Source organism: Orbicella faveolata, unplaced genomic scaffold, assembly GCF_042242905.1.
Source record: "Orbicella faveolata isolate gen_17 unplaced genomic scaffold, um_ofav_v1 contig_2, whole genome shotgun sequence".
NCBI lineage: Eukaryota > Metazoa > Cnidaria > Anthozoa > Scleractinia > Merulinidae > Orbicella > Orbicella faveolata.
The window spans coordinates 6747228-6756660 of record NW_028301547.1 but is presented as its reverse complement, the minus strand read 5'-3'; the positions used below and the strand labels follow the sequence as shown (position 1 = coordinate 6756660).

General features: G+C 39.1%; 3 protein-coding genes across 3 annotated transcripts; 2 read left to right on the top strand and 1 right to left on the bottom strand.

Annotated features, from left to right (window-relative positions):
- The first annotated feature begins 1840 nt into the window (after window positions 1-1840).
- Window positions 1841-3469, top strand: LOC149111742 (uncharacterized). Its single transcript, XM_089289225.1, has 2 exons — window positions 1841-2195; window positions 2314-3469. Exons 1-2 carry the CDS (start codon window positions 2110-2112, stop codon window positions 3290-3292), a joined length of 1065 nt encoding a protein of 354 aa, XP_089145351.1. The 5' UTR covers window positions 1841-2109; the 3' UTR covers window positions 3293-3469.
- On the bottom strand, window positions 3306-4930 carry LOC149111741 (uncharacterized). The gene has a single exon (XM_089289219.1). The coding sequence runs from the start codon at window positions 4728-4730 to the stop codon at window positions 3477-3479; it is 1254 nt and encodes a 417-aa protein (XP_089145345.1). The 5' UTR covers window positions 4731-4930; the 3' UTR covers window positions 3306-3476.
- A 2271-nt stretch (window positions 4931-7201) lies between these two features.
- Window positions 7202-8893, top strand: LOC149111740 (uncharacterized). The gene is made up of 2 exons (XM_089289231.1): window positions 7202-7480; window positions 8728-8893. The coding sequence occupies exons 1-2, from the start codon at window positions 7297-7299 to the stop codon at window positions 8733-8735; spliced, it is 192 nt and encodes a 63-aa protein (XP_089145357.1). The 5' UTR covers window positions 7202-7296; the 3' UTR covers window positions 8736-8893.
- Window positions 8894-9433: the final 540 nt, after the last annotated feature.

Here is a 9433-nt window from a genome sequence, read left to right as displayed (position 1 = left end):
GAAAGGTTACAGCACTCTACCTGACATTTGGAGCATTTGGGAAGCAGGTACTAACCACTGGTATCCTTTTCAAGCTCGCTTTTTTTCGAGCGCTTGTGATTTTTAGCAGCTATAAAATTTTACACCCAATTTCAAACCTTGATTCTTAATTAGATTTCTCACCTGAATATTAAAGACAATAATGGTTCTATAGTTTCCAAATCCGCAATCATTCCAGCTTTTCCAACACTTGTGTTTTGTATTCGGCTTCCCGCCCGGTTAATTTCGGAGTAAATATGCTTGAAAGCATTCTTCATGAATTGGTTTATCAAACCTCTGCTGCTATTTAACGTTCCTCCATTCAGCAAACGGCAATGTAAAAACGCAGTCATGTTCGAAAATTTCGAAACTAACTGAGAAGTCTTATTAAATTGAAGACACTTTCCAACTTCTTATTCAAGCGACTGTGAATCAGTTGCTATTTCAGGTACCCTATTTCAGCCCACACGTATTTGTCTTTCGATGGTATGCCATGTCTTTGTTTCTTCTGGTGGTGCCACCATATGACGATATAGCGAGCACTCACCATATAGCGAGCAGTCCTGACGGAATAGACATCCGTGCTCTTTTCTAAGAAGGAAAATGAACACCCAAGAAATTAGTCGTAGTTTTTAGCCACTGGCAATGACAAAAAACATTAAGCACTTGAAGAAAGAGTCCATGTCTTATCAGATGTCACAATTGGCATTGTGAAAGAGCATACGTGCGTACACTGTTTTATTTTCCACGGGTTGGAAGAAAATGTGCCGACAGATATTTGACTTTAATGGGTGAGGGCAGCAGGGATTAGATTCAATGAAAGTTTTGAATAGTTCAGGGCTTAGAATGCTATCCATACTCTGAAAGTATAAGAGGTCATGGGGGGCATAGATGTTTGTATATAAGACAACATTTCTTGAATGACTTACGTTGACATTATGATCTCTGAATTTTAAGAACACGTCTGAATATTATCACTTTCGCGAGGTTAACCATCACCTAATATTACTGTAGAGTGTTAATAACATTTTAGCTTTTTTGAACTTATTGTTCTATTCATTGTTAACGCTTTTCGTAATCTAGTTTGCTTATCAAAAACGAATCAGTTACCAATTTTTTTCCCGTCCTTCTTCGTGAAGACTGTAAAATTGAAAATCTTCTATGACTTACACAGCTTTGATTTTCTTCAGCAATAACAATAACATATTTTGCATTTATGTTTTTTACCTTAGCTTTACGGGACAGAATCACGAAGACCTTTCTTACTTACAGGTGTAGGTATCATTTTCTTACTTCAGTTGGTTATCTGTGGCAGGTATCAAGTATCGTTTCTAATATGTTCAGTTTACGCCGAGATAAAAAGCCTTTATATAAGCTTAAGTGTAGTTTTTTTCTTTCTGGCTCCTCGTACCACGTCATCCTTATTCTGAGGTTAAGAGTCTTGAGATAAGCTTATTTATAGATTTAAGGTATCAGTAGGCCCCAAATGACCATCATTCTTTGGCGCCGCTTTACAGTCGAACGTTTGACGCAAACCCTAGTAAAGGATATATTTCTGACAGCTTAGAATTGTTAGATTACGAAGGTATATTTGTTGAAATCAATCATTTTAATATTTGTTGCGAATGCCAAGACTCAACAGGCCGTTCTTCGCAAACTTCACAAGTTTATTTTAAGATTACAAGGTTCGTTTTACTCTCTCCCTCTGACTGTGTATTTGTACTAAAAAGACTCAACACACGGCACTCCTTAAAAACTTAGCGAAACCTAATTTGATTGGCTTAAAACCTTTTCTAAACAGTTTCTTTGATCACGGAATATTAGGCGAGTTCATACTACGTACGTAAGTAGGCCTTAAGTACGCCCAAGGTCTACTTGGAATGTGAACGGGGTTTATTTTAGTTCAAGTACCTTACTTTGTAACCTTAGAAACGGCGTACTTTCAAAGGTGCCGAAGTGCGCTCTTAAGTCTAGTTTTGCTGTTCTCGAATGCGTTCTTAGGCACTATCAAAACACGCGAAAGCGATAACACGTCAATCAACTAAACGGCGGGAAAAGCTAGTGCACGCAAACCTTGGCGAAGCAAAAAGCATGGATTACAACGCAAGCCGGCCTCGCTTCTTCGCTCAGCAACAATATCGATTAGAGGACGACGATTCCGTGGACTTAAGCCTCATGTAAGTGCAGTTTCATTTATTTATTAAACCAGTTAAAGACTTTTGAACAAATGTTCTGTTTTACTCTTAATAAAATCTTAATAGCCATGTTTTCATAAGCATGCTTTCTGTTCGATAGCAACAACTTAAACCAAAGATTTGCCGGAGCAGTACCCGTAACGATTAACCAGCCACAAACGCCTTTCCGCAGTGGACAACTCTTTCATTTCCCACCACACAGCCAGACCTTTTACCGTCCTGCTGCATTTCAACCGAGCGACAGTCCACCACAAAGCAACAACAGCTCCCTAGTATCGCGAACCCCATCACCAGGGCCTGAGACTTCATCCGCTAACTCAAGCCGGGTCAGTAAAACAAGTTCCGAAGGCAAAAAGAAGACCAAATTAAAGGCGTCTGACTGGACAGAAGACGAAACTCGTGAGATGCTGGCAGTATGGGGGCCACGGTACAGCAAGCTACGCAGTGCGTCCAACAAAGAAAGGATTAAGATATGGAATGAAATTTTTATCGCATACAAGGAAAGCTGTCCTGACAGCGAAAGAACTTTGCCGCAGGTAAAGAAACGCCAGCAAAATCTCGAGTACGAGTATAAGCTTTTAAAGCAACGCTCTCAGTCGACCGGCGAAGCGGGGTTTAAGAAAATCAAAGAGGGGTTTCCATACCTCGACTTTTTCGACGACGTGATGGGTCATCGCGATAGCGTTGACCCATCCAAAATGGCACTCGAAGGCTCTTCCACGTTTGCCTTCGAAGAAGGCAGCAGCACATCACTCTCTCCACAAGGAAGCGTGGCCGACACAGAAAACATGGAAAATGAATTCGAAACTGCGACGCCCAATGAAGGAGTGAAACGAAAGGCAACTGATAAGCCAGCGAAATCTGGCAGCAAAGGAAAGAAGAGACGTGATGAGCAAACAGCGACGTCTGAGTGGCAGACAAGTTTTCTACAACTTATGGAACGAAGCATAGAGCAAGATAACATACGATTTGAACGTTCCACAGAAATGCTTCGGGAATCACAGAGGAATCAGTTGGAACAAACAAATGCAATTCTCGCAAGGTTTAAGGACATTTTCAAAGATTTGGTGTCAAAGTAAATCAGTGCACATATTTGATGTTCTAAAAAGGAGACAGTTGTATTAATTCTAATTATATATATATTTGTTACTGTTCTGCTGTTTTGTTGTTGCCTGTATCGGCAAGTTTATATGTTTATATGACATTTTGGTGCTACACATAGCATTCGTTAACAAATAAAACCTGCAGTTGGAAAATGTAGTGTTACAAGTTATCCCGCACAAAGTCTTTTAAAGCATCTCTCACATCGTTGCCAGTTTCAAATAGAAGTCTGCCTTCATCTTCATCGTCTGAGTCATCATCGGAGTCGCAGCCATCATCATATAGATCACCTCTCTCAATGCAAATGTTATGCAAAACACATGACGCAACAACAGTTTTCGTAAGGGTTGTCGTTTTCTGCTCAATTTTTTTCATAACAATTCGCAACCGTGATTTTAACATGCCAAATGCACGCTCGACTACGCATCGTAGGGCACTGAATTTTTTGTTGAATTTTTTTTGTTCAGGAGTTAAGTGCCCCCTGTCTGAGTAAGGTTTCATGAGCCAACTGGTAAGGGGATATGCACTGTCTCCAGCGAGAAGAGGGCCGATTTCTACTCCATTTATATTCCTCGTCGGGCCAGCAAGAATTTGCTCATTTTGTGCCAAATCGTATAGTCCACTTAGTCTAAGGACGCGAGCATCGTGTATGCTGCCTGGATAACCAACGGTAGCATGGATGAATTTCAGGTTAGAATCAACTATAGCTTGAAGGTTCACACTATAATGCTGCTTACGATTATAGTAATCCTCGTGATTTCGTGGTGGAGCATTTATCTCTATGTGGCAACCATCTATGGCTCCGACAATTTGAGGTATGCCATACATCTCTTCGAACTCGTCAACCTTTTCTGTAATTTCCTGCCTTGTCAAGGGAAATTTTATGAATTGATCCTTCCTACGAAGAAGAGCGCGCTCGAATTCACTACAAATGCATTTCGCTGTTGACTTTCCGTATCCAAATTGTAACCCACAGCTTCTATAACTGTTGCCGGTTGCAAGTCGCCATAATGCTAAACCAACTCTTTCTTCTACACTAATTGGCACTCGCATCCGCGTGTGTTGTTTTTGTATATCTGCTCTTATTAGGTCACATAGGTATTCAAATGTTGCGTGAGTGATACGAAAATGTTCCTTCCAAAGAAAATGCAGTGCTGGATGAGCTATAAGAAGGCGAAACCAGTTCTGTGGTCTAGGCCAAACCCAAGCTCTTCTTTTCAGTTGTGGTCTTTGTTGTTGTGAGTGCCCTGCCATATAAATAAGCAACATCCGACGGTTTCGCCGGCTAATTCTAAAGGCTTCCTCCATTAAAGCGAAGCAATACATTTGTTGAAGCATGAAAGACCGCTGTCGCAAAAGTAGGAAAGCAAAAATCAAAATAAGGGACGCTATTCGAACGTTTCGAGGTCGCGGCATAATGAAGCTTTGAGTGTCTTGACTACATTTGCTTTGGCGGGTTTTACCGCGTAGTTTGATTGACAAGCGATTCCGCAAGTAGCATACTTTGCAATTTAGTATGAACGCTTATCTTTAAAAGTTAGCACCGCCAGTCTCAAGTTCACTTGAGTTTTTATCGTACTTAAGGCCTACTTGGGCCCTAGTATGAACTTACCTAATTTATCGAAATAGAACTCATAGCAGATTGTCATTCAAACTTTGCATCGGTTCGTCGTTTAGACCTGAGATTTAGCTGACATCGTTGTCCTCGCAACTCGAAGGTAGGTTTCTGACGTCTTCGCTGAACTTTCTTTTCAACCGATTCGTCAAATGTCCTTCCCTTTCTGTCTCTTGAAGGTTCGTGACAAAAAAATCCCTTTTAATTCCTAAAGACGAGGCCAACAGTGCACAATGTAGTGCTTGACAATATTTTACAAATTATATTATGATTGATCGGTGTTTTGCGCACTGCAAAACTGGGTAACAACCTTAGTTATTATATCTCTCAGTTTACTAGGCCAACTGTGATTATTCAATTAAGCGGCCATATTCTACTGTACGATCCGCTAAAATTTAAAGCTGTTTTCGTCGCCAAAATGTTTCGTAATTTCTTGCCAAGAGTTCGTAACTTGTATAGGAAGTAAAAGTCTAAAACATTCCAATTCAAACGTGCTAACGACTTAAGCCATAAATCGAAAGGGAAAAACTCGATCCGTAGCTTACAGTACGGGCCTTGAACTCTGTTGGTAAGAGGTATGTCGAATTTTAATCGATATCATGCAAATACTCAGCATAACAAAAGCCACTAGGTAAAGACACTAACTCCCTTCTTTTTAAGTTTATTTGGAAAAAAAGCAAGACAACACTGATTAAAAGAAAAGTAATGTCTCTTGCCTATAGCGATGGAGGTTTGCATGCGCCAAACATTGAGTTAATGTCCAGGTCACTAAAACTTGCTCGAATTGTAAGACTGTTGAAAAAAGAGCAAGCTTGGGAGGAATCCTAGAAGACGATTCCCAACTACTTCTTGAATAAATATGGTGGCCTGAACTTTTTGTTAAAATGCAATTGCAATGAAAAACTTCTGAAGCAAACCAACTTACCGCAATTCTAGAAGTCAATGCTACAACATTTTGTAGAGGTTAAAGTAGCCTACAATTGTGCCATTAGCCAGGAATTGGTATTATTTAGCAACAAAGAAATCTTAATTGGAAATCAAACCCTTTTTTGCAAAGAATGGTTTCAGAAAAAAATCTTCCTTATACAGGATCTTTTACAGGAAAATGGCCAATTTCTCACATTCCCAGAGTTCATCCAAAAGTACGAGGTTGAATGCAATCTTCTAAATTATATGCAGGTTGTTTCCGCGATTCCTAAGCACCTTAGCTTCTTAATAAAGCAAAACAAATACAAGTCGATAAAAGCACCTTTCTCGCAGAAAATGCATTTTAACTCTCTCCGAATACCGTCATAGACTTGCACAAATTGAAAAGCAGAGATTACTATTGGCTTCTAATAGACAAAGACAATGTAGAGATAAAGGTATACTCCAAATGGACACGTGATCTACAAGTTGTAGGACTTCAACTAGGCACCTTTTTCAATCGTGTTGAAAATGTTTGGAAAAACAACAAGCTTAAAGACACAGAATTGTGGGGACTAAAAAAAATATTTCCTTCTACGGTATAGAATCAGACATGCTGTGTTTATTATGCCAAGAACCCGACTCAATAAGCAGCACTTTTCTAAACTGCCATTGGTCAAAACAGTTCTTTTCCGAAGTCATTAAATGGTCCAACAAAGAAAATGGCATCTCCTTCTCACTATCTCCACTTGAAATACTGTTTGGTTTAAAGCCAAAGAATTATCCTCAAGGCGCTAATAAGTCGTTAAAGAAATTTAACTTCACCCTGTTATTTGCCAAATATTATTTATATGCACAAAAACTATAAAATGTGAAAGAATTCATTAGAAAGCTCACTTCTAAACTTCAAATTGAAAAGTTATCTTAAGTTGCTAAGAATGCTACTCTAATGCCCTCCCCCTACCCTTGCCCCCATTTAAATCCACAAAAGAGGTTTTATGATTTGCGGTAAACAAACTAGAGCATCCTTCTTTCTTTTTCGTTGTTTTGTTCTGTTTTGTGTTGCTCATATTAAGAATATCAAGGAATAAGTGAAATAATACAATACAGCTAGAGAAAGCATACATTCAAAATGCGGTTTAAATTAGATAAGTATCATATTATATAAATTTAAAGACCGTTTATTTGTATTGTTTAGTAGAACAGCTGTATTGTAATTAGTGTGAGTGTAGGTTATTGTAATTCAATCATTGTAAGTAGTGTTAGTTTTTTTTTTCTTCTGTTTAGTGTATCTTTGTATATTGTTAACATTCCAAATTAAAACAAAATAATAATAATAATAATACAATAAGTCAGTAGGTTGATTCTCATTTACTTTTCGTTTTGTAGCCGCTCAAATTTATAAAACTGGAATTTGTGTGGGACACGTTGCCAAAATATCCTCCAAACAGCGCCACTTCCATGCTTGTTGGAACCAGCCCAGCATTCGATTTTGGTTTGTTTACCGTGTGTTTCCTTGCACAAAAAGGAGATGCGGGAGGAGGACAGGACTGCACTTGCAGTATCGGCGATACCAAGTTATCATTTAAGGTTGTCCCAGAAACATCTACAGCGGTTAAGACAGCCTACCCTTGGTCTGTGGCAGGTAAGTTTCAGCATTGAACAAGGGTAAATTAATAAGCATCCTTAGGCTGTAAATCGCCCCAAAGGCGACGGCAGACTCTATAACCCAAGCCGCGTACTGAGTAGAATCTTAAATGCGTATTGTCTGTAGACGACCGTGAACATAAAACTAAACTTACAAGAACTGCGACGTCTTGCAGAAAAGAAAACGTTTCTGTTTTCTACCCGACGATTTCTTAAAAAACGAAATTAAAAAGAAAAGAACGCATTTCTTGCTGGAAGACGCCGTGAAGGGGATGGTGGAGGGCGCTTTTTGGAGCTCCGGACCGAGGAGTGTTTTAACGAAATGGAGACCAAACAGAATAATGTACAAATAACGTAGACTTTCGAAGACATTCAGTTCCTATCCTAAGTTTGTGAAGATAACCAACAAATTCGAAGAAGATCTGGGTGTTTTTATCATGTTCAAAATATTGACCAAACTTACCTACGAGAACTAAAGACCTTGATGATGTCCGAATATTTGACTTACCAGGCTGTGCTCATGAACGATAGCGCTGATGCATGTAATGACTTCAATAACATATTCACGGAAGTGAAAAAATTCACAGTGCCTTTCGTGCAATACCTATAGCCCGGGGGGAGGGGTACTCCCTTATATGGGCTATATAGGTATGTGCCACTCCAATGGGTAGGGTTTTCAGGCGTTTTGATCATCAATAGGGTATCGATTTTAGCCATAAATAGGGTATGGTTTTTGCACTGTAGCCTTGAACTGGGTATGTCTTTTAGAAGAAGCTATTTTTTTCAGGTCAGAAATAGGGAAGGGAAATCCCAGATTTTGGTCATAAATAATGTAAAGGGTTTTGGGAAGCGGGCGGCACGCCTCCATCCAATTTTTCTAGGAGTACACCCTGCCCCCCATCCCCAGCCCCCATGGAACCTATAGCTGCAATCAAGAGAGGATGAAAAGCAAGACAGTTCATCTTGATCTCCCATATAAGCCTTATTCAAAAGATTTTCCCTGTCAAGTTATTTTTAGACATGGTACCCGTGGGATGGAAGTCAAAAATGTGTGTAAAGCCGCTTGGTCTGTCCACATGAGAAAAAACAACCCCACATGATTAGCATTCCATATAAGAGGCTAACCATGGATACTGTAGTGTCTGCAACTTAAACCTGCTTTTAAAGTATCGTTTTTATTATTCGAACAATGATTTTTGTTTTAAGCTTAACGTAAACGTTATATACTTGCCTTCTTCTCCACAGCAGTGTGATGAAATATTAAAGACATGAGGACACCCTTCTCTGACTTCTGTGCGTAATGAAAGATATCAGGGCCACATAGAGTAAATTGATGACGAATGAGTTAAAACATAATATTGTGATGTAATACACACATGATGGCTGAAAAATTAAAAACAGAGCTGTGGTATTCGTGGAGTGCTGAGTTGATCATTCTGTGAAGGATTTCAGGGGAAATGAAATTTAGAAAAGGTCAAGGGAGTCAGTTTTCCAGAGCGCTAGCTTCAGTCGCTTAACATAACATCATGAACCCGTTGCCGATATGTTTACTCCGAATTCAAAGACTCGTTTTCCTCATTTACAAAAACCACGAGAAGCTGAATTAGTAACACAGAATTATTTGTCTTTTCTGAAATTATAGACTCGTCGTGACTGGCTAATAAAGGTTAATTCACTTCGTTTAGAGGAGATAAAGGATGTCATTTTCAGAGGCAGTTTTGAAAATCAGTCACACCGAGTACGTATGAAAACGTATAAAGGACTGTTAAGTTCAGAATAAGGATATTGATATTTTTTGTACAGATGTTTTTTTCTCGGTCTCGTTTGACTTTAGATTTAAAACCTTGTATACTTGGAGGTTTTTTATTCCTTCTACACAGCAATAAGTAAATTTTTCCTACTTGGAAGTTCTTTATTCCTTTTACACCGCAACAAGGAAATTTTTCCTACA